Source organism: Ylistrum balloti, unplaced genomic scaffold (assembly GCF_031769215.1).
Source record: "Ylistrum balloti isolate Yb309-2 unplaced genomic scaffold, AGI_CSIRO_Ybal_v1 Utg371132, whole genome shotgun sequence".
Classification (NCBI taxonomy): domain Eukaryota; kingdom Metazoa; phylum Mollusca; class Bivalvia; order Pectinida; family Pectinidae; genus Ylistrum; species Ylistrum balloti.
The window spans coordinates 213,539-239,173 of record NW_026782621.1 but is presented as its reverse complement, the minus strand read 5'-3'; the positions used below and the strand labels follow the sequence as shown (position 1 = coordinate 239,173).

The 25,635-nt window shown below is 34.0% G+C and overlaps 1 protein-coding gene across 1 annotated transcript; it reads right to left on the bottom strand.

Annotated features, from left to right (window-relative positions):
• On the bottom strand, positions 1 to 24,669 carry LOC132560967 (cyclic nucleotide-gated channel rod photoreceptor subunit alpha-like). Its single transcript, XM_060225675.1, has 25 exons — positions 24,571 to 24,669; positions 20,991 to 21,065; positions 17,419 to 17,483; positions 10,538 to 10,709; positions 10,324 to 10,398; positions 9,759 to 9,836; positions 9,488 to 9,595; positions 8,763 to 8,868; positions 8,550 to 8,594; positions 8,323 to 8,404; positions 7,941 to 8,040; positions 6,674 to 6,738; positions 5,663 to 5,741; positions 5,291 to 5,409; positions 4,685 to 4,777; positions 3,896 to 3,992; positions 3,575 to 3,683; positions 3,259 to 3,296; positions 2,762 to 2,871; positions 2,552 to 2,621; positions 2,351 to 2,406; positions 2,039 to 2,190; positions 1,454 to 1,512; positions 1,009 to 1,044; positions 1 to 624 (listed from the first exon to the last, which is right to left on the bottom strand). Exons 1-25 carry the CDS (start codon positions 24,667 to 24,669, stop codon positions 1 to 3), a joined length of 2,712 nt encoding a protein of 903 aa, XP_060081658.1.
• Between the last annotated feature and the right edge of the window lie 966 nt (positions 24,670 to 25,635).

Sequence of the window (25,635 nt, the reverse complement as noted above, 5' to 3'; positions counted from 1 at the left end):
CTAGACATTGGTCTCCTTGAAAAAAGATCGACGGCGTGTACTGTTAGCCTTTGGACTATTTGTCAAGTGTGTGAGCGGAATGCTGTTGCTAATGGAAACCGGCTCCCAGTCTGAATCTAGATCTCCATCAGTGGACACGCTTGAATCACAATTGCTTTCTGAATTTGTTTGTGATCGGTGGCGCAATCGCAGAGCACTACTGACGCGCAGCAGTGTTGCCATGGTCTCTGTATCACTTGAATAACCGCTACTCTGTTTCACCGGTTCCATGTTGTCGGAATGTGTTACGTTTAATTGTGACCTAGTCATCAGGGTCGAGATTTTGTTTGAACCTGGCTTTCCACGTTGTGACTGTCCAGGTTCTAAACCTGTGAACGGTTTCATCCCTCGACGTTCTAAGTAGTGTTCTGAAGCACATTTCTTTCTTATCGATAACTTGCAAGATCTATCCGAAACGGAAGAACGCGTGATTCTATTTTTAAACGGACTCTCTGTGTTCACGGCCCTGGACGGTCTTCCACAGGAGCAGGGCGACCTTAAAGCCACATGGAGTTCTTCTAACTTAGCGTTTGCCTTTCGAAGATTAATGTCGTACTGCTGTAATTTCAGTTCAAGTCGTTTGTTCTGAAAGGACAAAATTATGTCATGAATCGACAAAAAAGTACTGAATTGTCAACAAAACGCGTAATGCAAACTAAAATAAAAAACCTGAGGAAATATGAAGCAGATAAAGATTTACACGGAGGTCACCGTAGAATCAGAAAGATAATGGTATTCTGCGTGTCATGTAAATGTTCGTTCGTCAATCAAATAAGTATCATGTTCTTCAAACAAGGACATAGCAGATAAAATCCCCAAATCAATTAAATCGAAAAAAAGTTATTTGATATAATCTGCGATGTGTTAGTAGAATTATTGAAACGTGCATTTATATACATGTTTAAATTAACGAAAATTTAAGAAGAAAAATCAAATTTACTCCACCATGCTCTTCTAATGTATACAAACCTTTTCTACACAACGCGTATTGGTTTTTTCTTGAATCTACAATACAATGAATAGAATTAGCAAGATGATTATTACTCGATACAATTTCAGACACAAAAATCATTCAGCTGAGCCACTTTCAAGTTTATAACCTTGTTGAACCTCAACAAAATCTAGGAATTTGATTTTATAATGATTTCATTAAATTTTTTCAACATGTATGGATCACATATTTCATCATATCTATTCTTGGGAATGTTCATCAACCAATACTATGTAATACTTATTGTTTTCGTTTTGTAGATTAAATCCAGGCAAAATCTTCACAGAGGAGCATTCACAAAACTCCTTTTTGCGCTAACTAGGTGATTTGAAGTTTCCATGGATGTTATATAATAAATATATTTATGACATTGGTCGATTCAGATTTGAAGAGAGTTTTTTTTAAACACAACACGATACAGACCTGTGCTTGGTAATCCTTCAACTGGGCTATGATCGTCTTCAGTTCTAGCAACTCAGTGCCTATGTAAAAGTATCAAAATAATTTGAATCAGTTTATTTTTTATCTTATCTTAAACGAGTTTTCATTTCATATCAGAATTTATGAAACGAGTCTTAGACCTTTTGTCTTTGTCAGACTGGGCTATATACTGTTTATCACTCAGAAAAGTTTTAAAGTCAAAATGTTGATGATAAAAGCAGTTGGAGGCATCCTTTTTTGGCACCATTTTCAACTCATGACATAACGTCATTTTTCATATCATGACATCACAATCAATGTCTGACTGGCCCAGCCAATGAAAAACACTCCAGGGAATATAACACTAATGACATACGCTAAAATATTACCTGGGCGATCCAGCTGGATGTTTCTCCGTGTAGAAACGATAATAAATCATTTGAAGATAAAAACTTGGTTAATTATAAACGATATATATTACAAATATGACACCCGTGTAGGAATATAGAAAGAACCTAGTGGGATGAGATATTATATTGAATGCAACATGTCATTTATCCACATCAAAATGATAGCATATAATTTTACCTTTGCTCTCCACAAGTTTCTTAAATCCATCTGATTGGACAATTCCTGTGAGCCAGTCACGTTTTTTCCTAGAAGGTTCGTTTGTTTGCCGTTCTGAAGGAGGAGACGGTTCTTCCCCATTGGTATTTCGAATGACCATAGTTTCTTTCATTCTGAAAACGAAAAGTTGTAAAATAATTCAAATAATGCAGCATCTAAATAAGATAAACGTGTACTGTAGTAAATAACAAGAATTTTAAAGTATTTGTATCACTCTTTTACCGTATTCGATGTCACAAATGAGATGACATTTTCGTTGAGATAGTACTATACCTAAGCTTAGCCTGTGTTTCCAGTATCAGCTTTGCTTCAGGATATTCCACCAGTGCCTACAACAGTACACAATATGAAAATTTAATTAATTAAAAAGTAATAACAACTATTTTTTTCTTATTAAAGAAGAAACAATCTGAGTGTCATCAGTGAATGCTATGTAACGTATCAATATCCATGTTGTCCTACCACAACACTCACCGTAAGGAGATCCTTCCTGGAAAGCCGTAGCAGTTCCGAGTATCCAACGGACCGGACATCTGCGGTCCTCCTGCCATTATACGTTTAAAATGTCGTTTTAAAACTTCATTTTCACCAGCATTTTTTTACATGCATTGGAAAATACATAGATGCGTTTATCTAATTATTGCTGATATTTAATTTCACGAGCCTGCTTTCAGATCTTTTTACCTGTTTTGTCCGGAATCGAGTTTGAGCAAACTGATCTCCCCAAAGTAATTACCAGTTCCTAATGTTGCAACTCTCTGTTTCTGTCCTGTGTCGGCACAAGGAACTATGATCTAAAACAATATGAGTTCGGGAAAACTTTGTTATGAACGAGTGAAATCTAGAAAAGAAATCTTTGTTTTAACTCAAAGTCATGAAAAAAATAACAACGTTCAAAATATGGGAACACAAAACCCGTCGGAACATGTTTGAACAAATTCAAGATCTTAAATGATTTCTAACGAATAAGGATACCGAGAATTTCAGTCCTAGCGATGTAAATATTGATGATCAAAACGTATAGGTGCAAAACTGTCTTGAAATCTCATCCTGTGATCAACTGAGAGATCCCTGCATGCAAACTAGGAATGGGCGAGTCAGACTAATGAAACTTATATATCAATAGAACTAATGGTAAAGAAATCTTAACTTCAGATACCATCTATGAGGGACATTTGTACCTCTATCTTTCCATGGTTGATGATGTACATCTCTCGACCTGCAATACAATAAAAGTTAGGTAATTGTGAGTATATAACAAGTGATACTAAAGTCAGTCTTCAATTCACATTTACCTGAGCGAATGATTTAGATCGATCTATCGATTGACTAAACAGTCCCAATCCGTGATTAGAGTATGTAAATGAATTATCATATATGTTAATGTTAAGTGAATGAAACGAATGGAAAAATGCTTTTCAACTAAAAAAAAAGAGGGATATAGAGAAATGAGGAGTGAGAGGGTGATTTGTTTCCAGCTATCAACATTCCACACACCTATGTCTCCGATGTGACATATGTAATCACCAGGGGAAAAGATCTGTGGTCGAAGTTTCAACACCAACTCCCTCAAAAGTCCCTCCTCACATTCTTCGAAGATAGTGACCTAAAAACACAGTGACATTAAAAAAAACCATATTGTTATTTTCGAACATCACTGACGCGGCCTTTCACAAATTTATAGACTGATACTAACGCAAAGGATAATAATTGTAAAGTCAGAAGTCATTCCGTTTGAAGGAGTAAATTTAAAACTTAATAAAGGCAAATTATTGCCATTTTTCTTTTACTTAAGGTCGCATATGAGGTTTGTTATACTTTTTTGAGGGTATCTAGATGGACTTGTATGGCGATCTCCATCTGCAATCTCTCGGGTAACATCTGTAACAACTGAGGCTCATCCATGGCTTGATTCCTGTAATACACGTCGAAATAGAAGTAAGAATAGAATAAGTCCCTCGATCCTTCGTATATACTACTGTATTACTGCTGTTTTCTTTATCTCTTGCATAATCCGTTTCGTAAATATAGCAAAATGTCCTGTTATTGTTTTCCTTCAAGACACTTTTCTTTTTCTATTACAATTTATGCCAGGAAGTAATTCTCTAACTACCTTAGATTTCTCCTTTGTAAGCTATGCAGTATATGAAAACTGAAAACATTAAGTACTGCAACAAAACAAGTACAGTCAGCCTCTGGATACTGAAAACATTTAGTACCACGATTAAACAAGAAGGGCCAACATATGTGTACTGAAAACATTTTGTACAATTACTGATGAAGAACATCCAACATCTGGATACTGAGAACATTTAGTGCCGTATTGTTGCCAAACAAAAACAACATTTATATACAAGAAACCGGTAATGTATGGAGGGAGAGGTGGCGAGGATAGGAAGAAATCTACAAAACACTGTGATGTAAATATATTTCCATTATTGAGCAAAATGAAAGCAAATGTGCATTTGATCTTTGGGTTATCCGTTTTTAGGAGTCTAGTTTCAACGACGAGGACGTAAGTACATCATTGATTTACTTATGTTACAGTTATCCTACTTATTATTGTCAAATCATGGACCACTTCATTCCAAATTTATATAATCATACTTTGCCCATGTATAGTCGGCCCAACGTTTGACTCTGTTCTGTAAAGGTATAGGGACATTTCTGTGCCTCAGGTAAAACTTTATCTGGTCCATCCTGTGAAAACATGAACAGGTTGATTATTACGAAGTGATTGCCGAAAACGTCTTGCAACCGACAACTTCTATTTGTGTAAACAGTGTAACATTTTATAAAATGGAAAATACTTTCTTTGCAATAAGGAGATGTACATAAGAATGCGATCAGCGGTTTCACAGTAAATGAATCGCTACCGTACAGCTGGTAATTTTCAGGGGTCAAAATTTCGCAATTTTCTTCTATAACCATCGAATTTTATCTTAGAAAATTTATATTTCGTGATCTGGACATTAAAAGAACATGTTATAAGTACACATATTTCACTATTACGCAAATCATTTTTACGCGATCTCGTTAATGAATCGCGAAAGAGCGAAAATATTCCCGCGAAAATAACCGGCTATATGCTATGCAAGATATTGAACATCTTTGTAATGGATGACGAAACACAGGAAGTAAAATGCTATTCTTTACGTGAAATGCAAATTTCAATGCCAGTAGAGATATCATGATTTATATAGGGATCCTCACCTAGATTGAAATTCTTGTCTAGAAGCATTTAGATTACTGATCACATCGCCGACGTTACCGACAACGGCAGCAAATATAAAAACACCAATAACAAACGTCAATCCAGTAAACACGTGCTCCTGAAACAATTAATCTGAAATGTATGACTTCAAAGGAACAATAAATTTTTCGTACTTGATGATTAACTATGTTTATGTAAGATCATGTAGGAAGCACGTGTAACAATCAGAAGAAAAAAGAAAAAAATCGAGACTTGTTGAAATAAGACAACAATAAAATTATATTGGCAGAAAGTTTAAATGAAAATTAAAAAAGTGTGAAAACACCGAGATCATATAAAATCGCATCAATACTTCATTGGCAGTACCTTACCAAATTAGTCTGAGGCGGCGGTCTCTCCCCTATAGTGGTCAGTATCAAAAGCGACCAGTAAATACAGCAAATGTATTTCCTATGAAAGTAACAAAGGAAATTTTAACGGAATTGTAATTTAAATTGATAGTCAGTGAAGCGAGGTTAAGAGAGGCTCCAGAAAAAGGACGAGGAAAATAAGATCGGGTGCTGCTAAAGATTAAGCGTCTTCTGCTCCATGTTATTGTTCGTCAAAGTAAGCCCCATATGACAGTACAAAGACACAGTAACTTAAGACGCATTAGAGAATACTATACAACACTTGTCCACAAGTAAGGGACCATCAAATTCCGTATGGAAAGTGAAATCAAAACTTATTGTTACTTTTGAAAAAAGTTGTTCCACATTTTGATGCCCTCTATCGACAGGTCCGCCTATCCTAATTGATAACAATTCAACCACACAGAGCCCGCCTTGTATGAAACATGTTCTTATGGCATGCAATGTCATCAGATATGAGTGGGGTTATCTCAAACCCAAACTCAATGGACAAAAGAATTGTACCAGAAAAGTGGTAGCTTTACCCGAAGTTGATATTTTCAGACCCAACAGAACTAATTAATTGTTTAGGTAATTTGATGACGTATCTGTAAATAAGAGTTATATTAATTACAGTTATATTTTTCTATAATTTAGGATTGCTTTTTAAGCACGTCTTTATGAAAAGATGCAACACCTCTGGTTATGTGAATTTCGTTCCCTGTTGAATGTGTATCCTTCGTTAAATGCCGAAGAATCGTATGTATCCTGTTGAGTTGTCACTGAATAGTTTTCTTAAAGCCAAATCTAAGATATTGGTGGTTCCTTACTGAAGACTGAGTGTATATATATGATTTTTATACATATTTATTCGCTAAATCAAGTAAGAAATAAACACAAAATCAACATATCATTGTCTAAATGTGTCATCAGTTTATTAAAACATTTAGAAAAGTGACAAGTGTGGTAGTGATTGTGTCAGTGATGGGTTACCTTATGAAATTATCTGGGTAGTTTCCACTGGAGTAGGCCCATTCAGTAGACCCTATCCCCTCGTACTGTAATAGACATTGAAATGTCGTTTTGGTTTACAAGGCATATATTCAACAAGAACAATGTTTTAGGGCTGTGATCTTTAACAATTACGGATAATGCGTCTTTATCTATTGTGAGCGTGAATTAAAATTGTAAAGGAAACAGTTCTCGTTAAGGATTAATTAACGTATTCAGTTAATTGGTACGCTTGTTTATGATTCGTTAAAGATGTATCGATTATAACAGGACCATGCGTCATTTGGTTTGCAAATATAATCAATGTTGCTGCGATCATCCGCCTCGGTTGTAAGTGGTAAGTGAAACATACCCAATTTCTCAACATTCAGGTTCGAAAATATTTTGATTCTTTCCTTTTCATGCCACAACTGTTATACAACATAACTTGAAATTCTAGACATTGAAAGAAATATGCTTTTTTTACACAGGTGATCTATTATCAAATAGTGCATGGTACACTATACATCATACACAATATATGATACTATTTAACACCAATATATATCCTATTCTCTTCTATGACATTTTCATGTAAATTCACGAACACTTGTATGATTTTGTGTACGCCGGATTGGTATGCATAACCAAGCGTTTATCAGTAAGCTAGTCCTGTGCTCTTCCCGTAAGATATTAGTGGGTCTTGTGTTCAAGATGTCTATACGATCGATTTGCTTGTTATCAACATCATTGACATGAACGAATCAACACATACAAAATGTTGTCCAAGTCACGCAAAGACTGTGATGAGTGGAATAGGCATAACGTCGGAAGTAACTAGATACATTTTACAGGTTGATGGAATTCTTTGGTAAAAAGGCTATATACAGCGAGTGCCACACGCAGAGGAATGACGGGCTACACAGGAGACACGAAATGGAGGACCCATCACCCTTTTGTGACTAAGTTCTTGGTAACAATATATGCATTGGTACAATTATTCAATCTTGCAGAAATAATTTATTTGTAATGATATATTTTATTCAATATGCTAACATCATAGTATCTAAACAAAATAATGCGTAAGAAAGATTTCTGTAGGGATTAATAAGTCTTTCATAAGAAAAAAAAATTGTTTGAAAAGGTCTCAATTAAAATAGCTAGGGGTTATAATTAAATCTATTCATTAGATAGGTAAATCAAATTAACAACAATAATAATAAACAATATATCCTTTTCTGTAGCGTATCGTTAAACACATAATACTTACCAAGGATACGATGTAATATAGACACCCGATCCAGTGAATAACAAGTATTAAATACAAAGAGAGCTTGATCGCCCGGACACAGTTAGGGTTGGACGTGCGACTGCGAAATGTAAAACAAACAGGCAATATTATTCAAGAACAATTTTCACTTTCACAAAAATCGCTTGAAAGAGACTCTACCGGGTTTAGAAAAGCATGATCAATTTTTTTGGTGATATTTAAAGAAATAAAACAAATTTTAAACCATATCGATTTATATTTAGTTCTAAAGCTAAGGCCCTACCATCAGTGGACATTGGCGATGTATACTTTGATGAAGATTGAAAATCTAATAAAAACACTATGAACTCGTAAGGACGTGTATTATGTCAATTTTAACTACCTGTCAGTAATGTCGAAGAAACCGGAAACAGTGTGAGCTTTAAGTAACCTTGGTAACCGTGTCAAGGAAACGTAAACCCCTTCTGTCAAAGCCAAATAAAGATGTGTATTCATAAGTTTATTGTAGTAAACAGACAAAGATAATGTGTGTATAAAGTAAAACAGGCAGTAAGTTAGAATAAATAACACAATGTTTTGATAATGTTAGGAATGAAAACAAATACGTACGATATTTATCGAAGCCTATGTATATCTTTATGCACTTCAGCATTCCTGCAAAATAAGCAAACACCTCTTGGTTAATTGTATGTTTTCGATAGTAATGTGTTTACTCAAAAACTTCATATAAAGTTGTTTTGCGTTGTATACGATGCGACTGTACGTGCAATTCACACGTGTGTGTGTATAAACAAACATCGAGCGTCAGCAGGTGAAAGTTACCTTGACATACGAAGATGATGGTGTGAAGTGGAAGAATTGATAACACATCAAGCTTAAATCGTGGCCTACCCCAGTACTCCTCATACACCTTTTGAGTATCAGTTACCTATAAATGGCAAGACGATGTTAATTATTATCTTTTCTGAATTCATTTGTAATTTGATGTTTTATAAAGAAGTTTGAACCATTGCTGCGTTTCTGCATATGTCTTCAAACACATATATTAGCACATTTGAATCAGTCGTATGAAAATAATGCTGACATTTCGACAAAATCTTAATTCAAACACAAATTCGATGTAACCACGGCAAAAAAAAAAAAAAAAAAAAAAGCTTTACACAGAGACTCCTCATAAACGTGTAAGGAGAATAAGATTAAAGGTTCTGGAAAAGTAACACGTGTATAGGCTAGCCAATCCAAGTGAGTAATGTTACGTTCCCAATTGAGAGCAAGGTATACAACAAATAAACCACCAAATAAGATAGTAGACGGCCCATCAAAACGTACATTATACACTAAAACCTAAATGGCCATATAATGTAACTTAGAAACATCAAAGATTGTCTGACCAGTGCTGTGTTTGCCTGGTTTTGTAACGCCACAGTAAGTGATATTAATCATGTTGCACACAAACACAAAAATACGTGATAATACCATTACACTGCATATCAGTCTTAATTTACAACAAACAAGTTCTGACCGTTGATATATTTCAATGTTCTTACCAGACAGCCGTCCTCGTAGTAAGACATACGACTTTGTACTACCATGTCAAACAAGTATACCACATCACATCCAAGGTCAAGGACGGTAAATATCGTTCTTGGTAACACCTAATACGAAATATTATGATCAGACAATTATGCTTTACATAAAGAATCAATTCCATGCATAATTAGTACATGTGATTGTAACATAGAATAAACACTAAAATATTTAATAAAATGAAATAACGAATATTGTTAATATGGAAAATATGAATCCATCATTACTTACATGTTCCCTCATCTCTGTAAAGGCAAGCCGAAGTATGATGACAACTATGTTGTAAAGGGCTGCTGTGGTGATAATGATCTGGAAGAACAACGCAATGGAAATCAGTGAAATAGTAATGAATACTCGTTATTTAATGAATATTCATTATTTGTGACTAAATAGGAGAAACTCGAAGGATATGTCAGAAATTACCAAGTGATACGGTGAAGTATAACTATTTCGGATGCTTTGTTGTTGGAAACAACTAACAAAAGAGAAGACCGTTTCTAATGATATTTGGGAAGCTCAAGGGTCGTTCTAATGTACCGTCACGCTAAATGTTTACCTGGACATTACTTTACAGTTAGATATGCTGTCAGTTTGAAATACTGCCTAAAAGAAACCTATTGCACGGAGTGATTTTGATAAAATTGTCTAAACATAAAATGTTGCAAAGTTTTTTAAATGTATTCTTGAGCATACAGGGGAGAAATTATTACTTTGGTTAATGCATTTTATATTTGAAGGCGACACCAACATCAAATCATTCAGTCCTAAATGGTTTGTCTTTTATTGGAACACATACCATCCAGTTGTAGCAATTGTTTCCGTCGGGGTCCAAAACTCCACAGGACATTTCACTATGCTGTGATTTTGTTGACTGTAATAAATATTAATAGTTGAGTATTACTTACGGGAAGTTCAATTTATACACGAACTGAACGTTATTATTGTACTTATGTCACGCTCCCTCTGTATGACATTATGAACAATGAAACTCACTAACCCTAACCACATACCTTGTTTTCATGTGAAGCTATTGTGGTGTCCATGGTGCAACTTCCTTCCGGAAAACCTTCACCTGACCGCGCATGACGCCCGCTGTTATCATGGCAACGCTTTACAGGTGAATCAATGTTTTGGTATACGGTATCAGGCGTTTTGCAAGTCTCCATTAATCCTTCAATTCGTCTGCATGGCCAAACAATAAAATATTTCAGACATATATTTAATGGTTTAACTGCAATGATTAAAATATAGTATTATTTGTTGTCCAGTTAAATTCGCATTTTCGTAATATCTCAAATATAGTCTATCGAATAATTCTCATAAACACGCTTGGATAGATTCCTAAATTAATTACAAACATGACAGTTATGGTATGGCATGGTGCCCAGGCCTAATAGAAATATTGCAGTGTCAGCTGGTTTTAACGCTTCTAATAAATATCCGCACAAACTGAGTAGCCAGATTGATGCATATTGTATAACCACTAGTCGACAGACGATGGCCTTTAGTTCACAAATGCTTAGATTCTACGTAGATATATAGGACCTAAACACGAAAATCACATGGATGGAGACAAAAAATCTGTATATCCAACATGCTACAAAATCACCCATAAAACAAGATTTATTGGACACGTAATATGTTAGGGGGAGAAACAACCAGCGCAGAGCCATTCAACACACCCACAAACAAATTGATGCAAATAATGAATCTCATAAACGACGACCATTTAATGTACAGAATTCATAATATATTTGCGTGAAAAAAATCCGATTAAGCAAATTATTTATTTTACATTGCAGCAGTGTTTTGATTTCTTTAGTCGGCATCACCTAAGGAAGCTGTGTTAAAATGGTTTGTATTTTAGTTTATATATATATATAAAATAATTATTATGATGTGAAGAAGTAAAGAAATGAAATAGACAGAAATGCTATTTTCAATAGAGGCTGAATGCTTTTTCTTTAAGGTGCGGTATTATACACCAGCAAAGCAGTTATATTCAGGATTTACACCGCTCGCTGTAAAATACCACAGTATATACATAAGCTGTTTATATACTTTGTTTTCGGGATTTAGCAACCCTTGGACAGCCAAGGTCGTTTTTAAGGTTAAGTCTTTTCGTAATGGATGATGACTAAATCACTGAATACAATGCGGGAGTCCGTCCACAAACACAAACAGCCATGGACATGGGGGCGTCGAATCACGACCCTCAAATATATATCTGGGCATTCATAAGTCAACGCTTTACTAAGCTATCGCGGCCTTCAGTTTATAGATTAGTAATGTGCATACTCTTAATCGGCGTGTATTGTAGTGCTGACCACATATGTTCTTAAAATTGTAGCAAACCCAATGGAATTTCTATTTGTACTATCACAATGCCTTTAATCTGTCTACAATTTAAAAACATCAGACGTTGGAAGCATTTTATGAATGCAATTTGTCATGAACATAGTAATCTTTTAAAAGCTCAAACTTACAGACGAAATTCTATTGCATTTTGTTTTAAAATGAATTTTGACCTTTTTTTAAAATATGTTTCTTCTTTGACCTCAAATATTTATGGTAATATAAGTTTAAGAAAGTTCAGTATACCCAGTTGCTACAGACGAATAACCTTCAGCAATTCCGACTGTTCCGGCTTTTATATACAACGACAAGAAAAAGTAATGTGTCAAGGAACTACTGTTAGGTTGTATTTTGACAGTAACCGATATTCATAGTTGCACTTAGTGAACGTCTCTGACAAGTAATTCCAATATATTTCTACATTTACGGATTAGCAGACTCTAAATTTGTGTTAATTGTCCATGAACATCTGCCTCGAATCCTCCGTGTCTTGTTAAGGGTTTCACATTGACATCTGATACATTTATATTCTAAGTCATTTCTCCAGGGCACTCTAGAACTTTCATTAGACGCGAGAAACTTGGACAACGTGCCTAGACAGGTCAATAATGCAACGTATATCAGGCTGAAATAACATGAAATGATAAAAGCATGTTCAGTTTCAGGGATGAAGTTACACGAGACTAACTAGTATAATCTAGTGTATCAACTTCGACTTTTGTAAATTTCGATAAAAGACTAAACTATAATCGATTATGTATGAAAAGTTAATGAAGATTGCAATGCGTTTTGCCTAAACCCTCGTTATTGATTACGGAGTCAGAGGTATATGAGTAAGATAACATTTATAAGGAGTGAAAGCATCTGCTGTTATGTGTATTTAGGTAACGTCGTCACAAATTACAACCTTAACAAACGGATAACAACCAAGTGAAGGCAAGGTTCCTTTTGAACTTTGAAACGGTAAATGTAAAACTTATATTTTATTCAGTAACACATTGCTCCATTTCATTTATGTGTGCGAGTTGTTTTTATTTCGTGTATTTATCTTTTCTTAATCTGTGAGTAGTAGGCACTGATTTTAGTCACAGTTAAAGGACACGTCAGTGATGTTATGTCCTAAATGTTTTAAAAACATAGAAGGCGACTGAGAAAACTCCAAAGTGATCTACAGAAAAATCGAAATCTAGATGGAGAGGTGTACTAGAACTAAGAGACTTGCACATCTCGCCATCTAGATTTTGACATTCCTTTTAACTACTTTGGATGATCTAACATCAATACTGATTAGTAAATTCTTAAAGTCAATATTTTAAAATATGACTAACACATTATTTTGTTCAGAGAGCTCACAGTTTGAAATGCAATCTTTAATAATCACTTTTGTAAAAATCAATACGTAGTGACAACAGCAAATTTATATACACAACACGTAAGACTCGAATTGAAACATAGAGGAATATTAATCTATCATTACAGTTACATGATGATAATTCTATAGATAACTTCATACCGAATGTTTCTCTTTTTTCAACCAATCAAATTTAGATTCAAATGTTTTTAAAGATATAACCGAGGACATCATACGCGGGGTTGTTTTTGAAGAGGAGTGCTGATAATGGATACAATCATAGTCTCACAAATGGAAATAGCTCGAATTCAAATCCTAATATGGATCACATTGGTATCGGCAACGTGACAAATATAGTAGTTGTCGGATACACTGCAGACATCTAGGTCTAGCATTGATGGAACAGGCAGAACACATAGAAAAGCTTACCATAGTGTATCAACACGACAATGTATAATTGGTCTTTAGAACAATAGATTTGTGACGTCATCCGAATGTCACGTATAGTTTTGTATCTTTGTTCAGAATAACATTATGCACATTTGACCGTTTGGTTTTATAACGTCGAAACCAGATATAGTTCTTACTGTTGGAAACTATCCTACTGAAAGAATTGATAGAATAACAATAGACAGAGGACAATTCAATACTGTACTGAGATTTCGTATTTCACGAGAAACAACTGACGATAGCTTCAAATTATTAGCAATATACCAATATTTTGTATTGGTACTTGATGGATAACTATTACTCAAAGTTATTAGTTAATCAAGAACGAAACAACTAAATGACACAGTTTAATTCATTTTTTATATGTACCATATCTACTTTTAAATTTGTATTGAAATGTGCAAATCAGAATACACTCTTCTTTTTGGTTATAATCATGATGTCTGATACTGCTAAACGTAACCATTTTGTTAATTAAGACTGCACCACACTAAAGTTCGTTTAGAAAATGCCGAATTTTGACAAATATCTATCCCGCTAGATGAAAGAATTTATCTTAAAAACAATACGTCGAAAATTCATTGAAATTATCCTGTGTAGTTGAAATTATTAGATATTGCGATTAACTAAAACGACAGTTGCGTGAGGTGATTTAATAATGACAGGAAATCATTATGATAATGAAAACGAAGTTGAATGCTTAAATATCGGCAGAAGAGTAAGATTCCTAAATGTTGACGTCCTACATCAAAACAGTTTTCCTTATAGTCTGGCTTCCAAGCTTAAATAGGGAGAGTCTTTATTAGGTAGAAGGAAAGAAATCAAATAGAAATAACTATATTCTAAATTATGCACCTGTCATAATTTGTGTTTCATCAAATGTAATTCAATAAAGAAAGCTGACGTTTATTCAGCAGGCGCCGTCAAGAGATCATGAAAGATATGAATAATGTTATGTCTGGCTACTATAACCTCTTACAGCACCGGCATAATGGTGCAATGCACCAAACCAAAATGGTCGTGGTTTCCAGGCTCGCTTCATGCGTGATTGAAAGTCAATACAGCAATATCATATTTAGCTTGACCTCGGAGCATCATTGACGTTGAAAAGCAGCATATCGTTTGTTTGTATAAATGCATCCATTTGAAGTTATGCCGCACACGATATGCATTGCAACAAGCGATTATATTATAAATGGTATGTTGGCTGCTTAAACCAAGCTTTAGGGTATGCTGAAATTTCCCTTATATTCCCATCAATTGTCGAAATAACAGTGCAGCAGGATGTAAAACAGTATATATATTCGCCCAGAATACGCTCCACGACTGTCCTGCTTAGTTATTCATGAGACGCTAATGTGTACCAGTAAACACAAACTATTGCCTTTGCATTTAGGTCCGGCAACTTAATAGTACTTCGGTAGTCCAGATTACGAGAATGGCTCCAGATAAAGGAGAATGCAAATGATTGTGAAGTACCACGTCCTCACTGAATAATACTAAACAATTGCTTTGCTCGCTCTCCGTGACATACTTTCACTAACCATAAAGAAGATTGTACAAAAGGGACACGTGTGACTTACAGATTTTAGTACAAATTCAGAAAAGACTTAATCGGAGCTCCAACTCACCATCTCAAGATTACAACTCACATAAAAAACAAAATTAATAATGATAAAACATTATTGAATCAGTGGACTGCAAGAAACTAAGTTGACATTTGATATTACATAAAGCCAATGTCAGTAACAAAGGGGAAAATGGGAATAATAATGAACATTAAATATGGGCCATCAAGAGAATCAGAGGGTATATAAACAACCATTCAACTTTAGTATAAGGTGTTAAAGTCCTTTCATAATGATTCTGTTATTACCCGACGCATTGGCTCGGCGTTTATATAATCCTTGACGTACACATTTCATCATGATGTAATATCACGTGATAGTAATGGAAAACGTAGAACGCCAATCTGATTCTAACTCGTGATGAACCTATATAGATACATTGTGCTAACAGAACGAAGGAATTCATGAGTCGACTTGTATTAAAGAATGGTTATTCCACCAACGAATCTGTGAGTTCTTTATCCTGTATTAGTGCCGAGTAGCAAGGAGACAAACAACACATGCGCGCCGTGTCTTTAAGAATAAACGATTTTGTACTTGTGTTGTAATCCAGTAGATTGGTAATGGCATACTAGAGCGGAAAGTAATTTGCCGAGTGTATTCAAACTCCAAATGAATTGTATAGTGTTTCGAATCCAAAAATGTCGTTTCCAAGAAAAAACTTAGTTTCCACATTGTAAGATTGATTCTTAAAGTACATTCTAAGTACACCATTAAGTTATATTAAAGAAAATGCTTATTTTTAAATGTTGTATGATAAGAATAACAAAAAAAAAAAAAAAATGTGTATAATTCTTCAATTCAGACATTGCCATGTCTGATCTAGGCTCGTAAAAATTACACACAAAATATGATCGGTAGTAAAATTTGAGTTTCTAAATAAACAATGAAAGTTGTTTAATTTTACAACAACTGCAAAACTAATGTCAATAATTCTTGTTGTCCCGGTTGGAATCACTTTAAGGGTCTTACTGTGGAAGGAAACTGAACAGGGGAAGCCCAAGTGGGCGGGCAGGTGATACCTTACCTTTACACGTCCGTTATGGGAATTAAACCCCACATGATTGTTCAAGTGTATGGTGTGGAAATGAATCAAGTCTATTTTGGGGCTCCTGAAATAATTTTGAACATGGTCTCAACCGAGGACGCACTTACTGGCATAATCAAAATTCATAAACGGGATATAATATTAACACATTCACGTGTATTCAGACAGTGCCATTTAAAGACATATTTGCAAAGACATTTTGAAATTTTATTTTGATATAATGCTGTATCATATACAATAAAACATGCGATTCGATCGCGATACACCTGATTATGGACACGTTTTATCGTGTATTTTTCATATTCTCACTACACACTTGTTTATGTCATGAACTTGAGATTAATATGTTTTTTACCATACGCTGAGTACAGATATTTACAAACTTTTTCTATCAAGCTAATTAAATATTTACCAAGACATGAGACGTTATATAATTTCATTGTTCTCTTTATTTGGCAAGTCTAAAAGGGAATGGCGTAAATTTTACGTTTCGCGTCAGGACCTACTTACAAACTGTGATTTCAAGAGTACAACTCATGGTAAAAAACATTTTTTTTTTGAAAATTAAAAACAATCTGTGGCACACTAATTATTTTACTTTTATTGGATTGAACACACTAGTTTTCTATTACTTGGGTAGATGTTAAGTTACCATATCCCTCGATTAATGAACACAAATCATTATGATAGCAGATTCATTTATTTTGATTTTTAAACCAATAGTCAACATGTGTTTGCCATTTTTCTTCTGACGTGTACGAATAAATAGGCTAAATAAATAGATAAGATGTATTTGGTATATTGCACTGGTAATCACGCGGCTTCTGTTGCATATGACAGATACAAAACGATTGTTGAAATAAATCATAGTGACTATGAACTGATAGACATCTTGGTATATGTGGTACCAGTATTTGTCCATATTTGCCTTTTTTCCCCAAGTGAGTTTCGATTTCATACAAACGAATTAAATTATATACACAATCTTCAATGATGTATTTGTGACACGTATGAATAGCAACTCTGTTTGATATGGACATATTTATAAAATTGACATACCTTATTTTTGAATTAACAGTCTTGGTATCCTCAACGTCGTCTTCATCTTCAAATTCATCGTTACACTGCAACATATATAAATACTTTGTGTTTAGTCTATTCTCCTTAGTGTAATCCGGAACGTTTGTGTCTCGTCACACCGGTTCCGGCCTAACTGTTACTCTGCCCTTTGGTTTGTAGTGTGGACGCGTTGTGACAACATTAAGTATTGACAGTCCTCTTGATAGATAGTTCTACCAGTATTTGATCATACATGCCTTTAATTTTCTTTCCATGCGGATATCCTTTTTATATGAATAAATTAAGTAACTTATATATTAATCTGTGGTGAATTATTTATTTTAAAGATTTAACTGTTGACATAATAAAATCAAGCTAAATTGTCAACAGATCAATTCAAATTGTTGTATCTTAAAACGGTTTCTGAGCGATACAAATATACAGTTCCAATTTATTGCAAGAAGGAAAATGATTTCGCACGCCATAAACAGCGCCTGCCATATCTGTGGTCGATACTGGTCAAAGTAATACAGTCCCACTTGTATGCATATCATTGAAAACGCGACACTATTGTAATTTGCTTCAAGACCAGTAATTGGTAGAGAAGGTTGAGACCTTTGGTTTGACAAATGAGATATATTTCAGAGGGCAGCTACTTGACTATGATTACTCATACTAGTCCTCATATAGACAGGAGTGGTTTGATGGTGCAGGAATAACGAAATCGCCTTTCACCTAAGCCACAAGTGTGTAAAATATATAATTACATGACTTGTTTAGGAATTGTTGTTAAATCAATGAAGTTTCAACAATGCTTTTTTCAGAATCTAAGAATTCTGTATGTCATATTAATTGATTTAACTGCTTTTTTATAGTTCCAAAATCGGACCGAAATTCGCCTCGTATCAATAATAAAACCTGGGTGATAAAAATTTTCCAGATTATGATATTTTCTATCTTATTGTTTAATATAGAGTCCTAATGCTGAGAAACATTGTATATTTTATATGTAATCTTCAACTATAACAAATTGTGACATGTACAGGAAGATGCATTCCAGTGTCATTTCTGTCGGCTTTATTAACGTATATCGAAGGCTAGTTATTGTGGTTTGATACAAAACATAACATGAAAGCCATAAGTTTTTTCATCGTTATGAAGTTATTCAGCGTGAACAGGAGCCATTAAAAGTGAAGAGATTCGGTTTTGATATTTCCATAGGATATAAAATGACAAGTAATAGACACGGTATGCAAACACCAATAACAACCGCTAACAAGACAACGCTGGCCGATCAAGAAAGCCTGCATGAATTACCATTTGGACGATAATACGAACACCTAGTATATACTCTGCCTATGTTTGTAGAGGAGTTTATCACTTAGTGATGTGTTTATTGTCACTAGACGTATAACAAAGTACGCGGGATCGACATTAATCTCTTCCCCACAATGTAACGACATCTTCCTCGTTTCATGAATTGGTTAATGTAAATATTTGCCAAACCGTGATGAATCCAAATGGATTTATAATCGGTATTCGATCCAGCCATGTTACTTCAGTGGTTAGAAAATCATGCAAAATTTACCACGATATATATATTGTTGAAATGGTACTCATGAGCTTCATTGTGCTTCCTTTTGTGATTTTGTAAATAGATTGCAAATCGTGCAAAAGAATCAATCTTTCATTTCAATCATAGCAATCAGAACAAAAGGAAAACATACTTTTTGTGAAAGATTAAAATAAGAAATTATAGAGTGTCAACAGAAGATAACGAAGCGCAAACAGGTTGCATATCAGTGTGAAAAGAAATTAACGAACGATATATAGACATCTATTTTCACGATGATAATATACACGAAAGACAGGACGCTAGTAAGCATACTGGTTTGCTTACTTTTAACATTGGTCTCATTCTCGTTGAAAATTGTAGAATGTGCCATCACATTCTTGACTTTACCAAGATGAGCAGGGTGGATGCATTTACCATGTTTTGAACTCCTTGTACTTGTTTGAAGGTTTCTACATTAATCTTACGTATTCTGCCCTCGTTTTCTCTTTTTGACTATCATTAAGATTCTTTTGATAAGTCGATATTTTCTTCTTGTATTTGTGACAACCAAACCACACACTCTAACGAGAGACATGAAATGACATTCATGTCGGAAAGGAAATCAAAATGAGCCCAAATTTTGAGGTAGAACTATTTCTATACTGTCGATATTTCATTGATTTAAACACTAGGAATTGTAGACGTATTATGGTGTAACACTAAAACTGCGACGGAACCTGACTAACCTGGCCTCCCGCATTTCTTCTAAATAGACTGACAATAAATAAATAAATAAAAAAAGTAGAACTTACACGAGAAAAGTATAATTACATTTAACATTGCTCTTTGACATTCGATAGTAAATAAAGATAAAACTTAGAGACATGTTGTTAAAACTTATATGTTTGAAAAGTGTCGTGTCCATGGGACCTTATATCAAACAATGACAATATGTCAATGGCAGTTTTACCTGAATAAAAGGACATTGAAATGTTTTATATGTGTAAATGCAAAGCAAGTTCATGTCAAATTGTATGGACTTGCACTAAACTGTTTCTAAGAGTTGAAACGATAGTGTATGTTACTTCTGTGTACTCAGTACAAACAAATTTTCTCAGTTTTTGTCATTTTTTTTTCACAAAACTTGAGATTAATATTATGACATTAATTATCTAATCTAATTTTCAAGTATAGAATAATTAAGCTTAATCAAACATCCGACGGCATTTGAGAGTCACAGGATCAGTTTCAACACACCACTGACACTATAATGCGCCATCAGACACATGGGATGTTGATCGGGATTGATTTGTAGTAACGTCAAGATATAAGCCCCATTCTTTCCATTCTCTTAAAAAAGCAACGTGTGGACTTCCGATGATCAACAACAATCATCATCAATTCCCATCATAGTAAACATACACAGGTCAAACGTATTATAAATTATGTTGCAGAATTGGTTAAAGGATTGGGATAGCATTCCGAAATGAATAAATATTTGATTTTTAAATCAAAGGAGTCGGCATGAACTTCCACATATTTAGGTTTACTTCTGATTTCCTTTCAAAATATTGTTAGATTTAGATCAAATGGAGTAATAGATAGATCATATTCTAGTTATTAATAACATATTGCAAAATATTTAGTAAACATGCGTTCCGTATTTTTATATAAAAATGTTGAACATATAATTATAGATGTTTTGTATTGACTACCCGTCGAAGTATGTACATTTGTTTGCTAGTTATTCTATTATCAGTAGTTATAAAGTTTTGATCAGCGAATATAAAAAAAAAATATGCAGAATATCAAGACCATGAATATAAAGTCAATAGATATAAGTGGCCGTTTTATACTGATAGTTATCATGCTGGTGTCAGAATTTTGATACCAATTTCCTGAAAACAAAACAAAACAAACACCGTCTACAATTGTCTTAAAACTACTCACGATTATCTCTACATTGTCTACAATATGAACAATTTTTTGGCGATAACTATGCGTAAAAAAATCTCACCTTTGCCGAATGCAGAACAGGAGCCCATCGCCGAGGTATAAGTGTTGGCCTCCTGGAATTGAGCTTTTTCACCGGCTGAAACATTGTCACAAAAAGTCACACATTCCAACTTTAGTAGGAGGATATAGCACAGGAACACGCAACATGTCTCATTCAAATTGTAATACTCCAAGTAAGTCCATTATCCGCAAACTGACCATCATCCTTCTGTTTGACAAATTACATGCTTACAGTTTGTGATTTAGGACTTGATAAATATGTTTATAATATATTATTGATAGGGAGTCTTTTATGTATAGCAGTGTGTAGTAACGGCTAGCTCTGCCACATCTGTCCGTCTAGGGTAAATCCAGTAGCTAGTTGCAACACACAGTGTATGCCGATTTGTACATGCTGGATATAATAGGTAACTATAAACAGCTCTCTAGGGATCGTTATTTTACATAAATAGCTAGATTTGATTAACCGAAGCCATAAATAATTTAGATGATTGCATGTTTTTATCCGGAAATCCATTGACCATTTTATGATTCATATCTATATCTTCATGCTTGATTCTATAAGTGCAAGAAGGTCATGAACATGTTTTCAACTGTGGCGAGACATTTATCTATCTATGGGTTAAAGAAATGAAAATAAAATATTCATTAAATGCATAGAGATTTATCTACCTGTAATACACAGGTACCGTTTGTATTTGGAGTAAAGGGTTTAGCTACTCTCTGATTCATCAAAGATGTGATATTTTTAATTAGGATCTATAAGTTTGGATGGAATTGAAAAATCCGTAAAGCTATTTAAAGAAGGATTCACTTTGATGCAGTAAAATAGAGAGTGGTCACCTTAACATTTACATTGATAAAGAAATATCGGTCCTGTTAGATTGACATTTTAATGATAAAAGTATAATCGATGCTGTTTGTATAGTCTTTGATATATTACACCTGGATAAAAGAGTGTTTTGAAACGCAAAATGTAAAAAGGGATTATATTCTGTTATTCAAAATATAAAAATCTTTACAAATAAATGATTTTGGAGATTTTTTATGTTAATGTCAAGCTGACAAATCTGTTACTACATGATCGATAGATGTAGAAATTTATCCCCCGCTGTGTCGCTGTTTTGTATATATACGCCTCACTGCATAACAAACGAGTAAAAACCAAATAGGCGTAGTTAAAACCCGTCTGGAATTGATCTGATATTGAACTGTATATACGTGTCCCTTCTTCCTAATTTACAATGTATCGGAAGTAACAGAACAGATTGCGGTATGTAGACAAATATCTGCGTAAAACATCACGTAATGGAGTGCAATGGAGATAGATGGCAATTCCAATATACCATCACGAGCAGATCAGAAACACATCACTTTCAGTTACAAACATTTGCTTCTGTTACGTAAGCCGGTACGCATTCTTTCATCATCTTTCTTGCTGAACGATCTATGTCAAATAGTTTTTTTTAATTGTAAGAGATAAATAACACTATTACAAAGAATTAAGATGTGTGTTTGAAAGATTCTATCATCTACCTTCAAAATAATCAAATTTGATCGATGATGTTGCAGTATAGCTGTATTTCAAGAAATGTGTTTACTGGTTGATATACTCTGCGCTGCTTTATTTATGAATATATGAGGTATCAAAACTCTAATTGATATAATGATGTAAATTTCTCGATCCGTATTCAGTAATCAGAAAGTATTTGCGGCATCTTATTTCAATAATTTGGTAAAATAATCAATATAATATTTCGGTTTTACACAAGTGAAAAATCACATGAAATTAATTGATTTTTCGTAAAGTGTCTCTCCTCTTATATAATGACTTGTTTGAAGAGGATTTAGTTTGTTTTTATAAGGGCCTGTTCCGTTTATCGCGATTTTCGTGCAAGATGTCATCAAATGGCGGATAAATTCATAACAAAGTGTTTCAAAAGATGCAGATTGAGGAAAATTATGGAGATGTTTTACAGTCGTCATAGAGATCTCATTAGAAATGTTCTATTTTTGTAAGATATGAAACTGGACGTGTTTGATGTGCGTTTTCCCGTTGTTTCCGCTGTTGTTTACCTTGTCCTCATTTGAGAACGTGGCATTTCTTACTTGGATTGACCATTGTTTCATATCGGGTGTCTTCGATTTAGGACGCTTACTCTCCCGGAACACTTCGTCTTATTCTTCTTGTACTTTTTCAAGTCTCCGTGTAAGTCTTTCTTTCGTTTTTATAAAACTCGTATTTTATTGAATTTGAGTATGGGTATGGATAATGATTATGTTGACATTTTTGTTTGTTTGTTTATTTTTCTTACTTCCTTTCCTGATATATCTTAGCGCCTAGTTTCACCGAAGAATGCTCAAAACCGAAATATCTGTGTGATACAATAAATATGAATTAACTAGTAGGAGACATTGTGTTTTATTTAGATATTCAAAAGTACATTCACAAAACAAAACCACCACCACCGAAACAACAACATCAAAACGATGCTGAATTTAATCAATGACAAATGATTAAAGCATGTTGGCAAGATTTTTTACATACACTATTCAGCAGTAAATTGGAACAACAACTATATCTGAATTCTGAAACGATTTGGTGACAAGATTAAATTTGTTCTGGAGCAGTTCACTCATTTAGTACTGCCAAAAATGTAACAACCCCCCCCCCCCCCCCCCCAAAAAAAAAAAAAAAAAAACACACACTTACACACACAGAAAAACAAAAATAAATAATAATAATAAAAAAAAACGTGCCCTATCATACTGCCTGAAGGTAAGGGTAAACAGGTGAAAGAAATAGGCCGATGAAACTATGATACTGACTTGTTGGTGAAGGAATAAAGTCCACTTCTGTAAATGGATTAAAGAGACTAAAAACATGTTACTCAAAATTTGTAACACCGACAAAAGGCCCGGGTGAAAGGTTTCTTGAACCCTATGAAACTGTCCGAAAGAGACGGAATCATGTTACTTGAAATCTATAACATTGACTAAAAGTGAGGAAAACAGAGTGATTTCAATAATTTAACATATCCTGAGATTGAGAGGGAAAAGGTAATTTGAAACCTATGATACTAACTAAAGGTGAGGAAAACAGGTCACATAAACCCTATGATACTAATTAAACCTTATAACACTGACAAAATGTGATGGAAAGCGAATCACATTATAATACTGACTAACGATAATGGAAAATATCTCACTTTAACTCAGTAATACTGCTGGAACAGGAAGGAAATAAGATTAGTTCGGACATATTTCACCAGATTCGATTGATATGAATCTGTTGTTTATTTACAATCGCAGATTAATTTGTTCATGTTGTTTTTTCCTTTCACGGACATATAATTAATTGCACAAAAATTGATCTGGCATATCCACATCATTGTTAATATCCGTGGCTGTCTTCGATATATTTTATATTTAATATCAGAAGAGTTACTTCCCTTCATCAATAAATTGATTTGGAGGATTTCAAGAACAGTTCAAATGTAATAATTAATAGACGGAATATAAACATATTAGTGTCCCTTACTGTCTATCTGTTATTCTCTGGCATTCCCCACACTTTTTACCTTATTCTTTTTTCGTCCTTTTTTCTTCGTCCCCTCCGTTATTCGACCTTCTTTCATTGGAGATCCTACAGCGGGTGTTGGATTTCGCACTGAACACATCGGGTCCCGTCTATGCTTTGTATTACTTCCTGATGTCTAGCAGGTGAAGTAATCCAATAACTATTATTTTTAAGAAATTTTCCGGTAGTGATTCTTCCCAAATTCAAACCTACAATTCGGAATATCATTAACGTAATATCATAATCATGTTAATTGTAAGACAACATTACAATGTATTTTAATAGTATAAATAATTTTTAACAAATTGTATTAATTTTCTACTTACATTTTTATCAGTATAATGTATGACTCTGTCAGGTATTTGCTGCATTGTAATTACAGAGTTAATGTTCGATAATCCACTCGCATTTATAGCGACATATCACATATCACATATCGCCGATAAACAAGCATCATTTGATAGCGTTCAAGTAGCCGGATAACACGTGTGAATTTCGGAGATAATATAGATACAGGAAAAGGTCCTTGTGTCCGTACTTATAAATAAACGTGGATTCCTGTTGTATGACCGTAGATATATCTTATATCTACATGATATAAAATCATTTATCTTACAAGTATATCATGGAAGGCTAGAAGTGTGCTCTATTTGGACAATGATTTAATATTTTCACTAGATGATAAACTATATATTTCTTGTAGTATTTTCTTTCGGAGTTTGCTAATAAACGTTCTTATGTTAATGGTATGGTGACAAAAAGAAAAAAAAATCCACAACAAACATTAACCAGTTCAGCATTTGTCTAATTGGATGATGTTGTCAGTGATGCTTTCGAATTTGCAGCTCTAGAAATAAAACGCTGCAACTTTTCCCATATTGGCAATTTATCTATTAGATTATTTAATACTTCTGGCGTGTAAAATCAGTCATGGCACGTTTTATTTAAAGCCTCCATACAAATCGAGTTGTTTGAGATAAAAAAATACAGCTGATATCAATGTCTATACTGATAAATATATCCTTTCTACTGATAATGTGACTTACCTACCAGTGGCTGTATATAT

Bases quoted from the DNA above. Each gene is read 5' to 3' on its own strand.
- LOC132560967 (XM_060225675.1), bottom strand. From the start codon at position 24,669: ATGTGTTCAGTGCGAAATCCAACACCCGCTGTAGGATCTCCAATGAAA. The intron at 4,778-5,290 runs GTGAGGATCCCT...ATGTTTTCACAG, and splicing joins AGACAAGAATTTCAATCTAG to GATGGACCAGATAAAGTTTT. The intron at 2,407-2,551 runs GTGAGTGTTGTG...GTACTGTTGTAG, and splicing joins CCAGGAAGGATCTCCTTACG to GCACTGGTGGAATATCCTGA.